The sequence below is a fragment of the Carlito syrichta genome, unplaced genomic scaffold, assembly GCF_000164805.1.
Source record: "Carlito syrichta isolate Samal-C Ts95f unplaced genomic scaffold, Tarsius_syrichta-2.0.1 Scaffold126899, whole genome shotgun sequence".
In the NCBI taxonomy this organism is placed as follows: Eukaryota; Metazoa; Chordata; class Mammalia; order Primates; family Tarsiidae; genus Carlito; species Carlito syrichta.
Genome location: NW_007070995.1, coordinates 11445 through 11786, shown reverse-complemented (window position 1 = coordinate 11786; position 342 = coordinate 11445). Strand labels below are relative to the sequence as shown.

General features: G+C 69.0%; 1 protein-coding gene across 1 annotated transcript in view; it reads left to right on the top strand.

Moving 5' to 3' along the window:
- TMEM214 (transmembrane protein 214) overlaps positions 1-342 on the top strand; it is a gene marked incomplete at its 5' end in the record, with an annotated part of 5975 nt that overhangs the window by 3436 nt on the left and 2197 nt on the right. The window contains one exon of the mRNA XM_008048854.2: positions 96-187. Within this exon, the coding sequence (XP_008047045.2) occupies positions 96-187 (92 nt within the window). The remainder of the gene's footprint in view (positions 1-95; positions 188-342) is intronic.

Genomic DNA, 342 nt, shown 5'->3' with positions numbered 1-342 from the left:
CCCACCTCCTCTGCCCTCAGGGCGGCCAGGTGGCCTGATGGCCACACGCCCCTTCCCAGCCCTGCCCAGCAGCGTCTTCCTCTATCCCCGTGCAGCTGTTGCGCAGCCTGACCACGTGCCTGACGGCAGATCCCCTCAGTGCTGGCGTCTGGAGGCAGCTGTACCTCAAGCCCCTGTCACAGTCCAGGCAGGTGGGGGGTTGCCCGCCTCTAAGAAGCATCCCTGCCTACGGCCCGGCCTATCCCCGTCTGGGTCCCCAGCTGCGGGCTCAGGCCTCAGGTTGGGTGAGGATGGTGTGGGGGTGGCCTCAGGGAAGCCACTCCTCTGCCCGGGGGTGGGGGG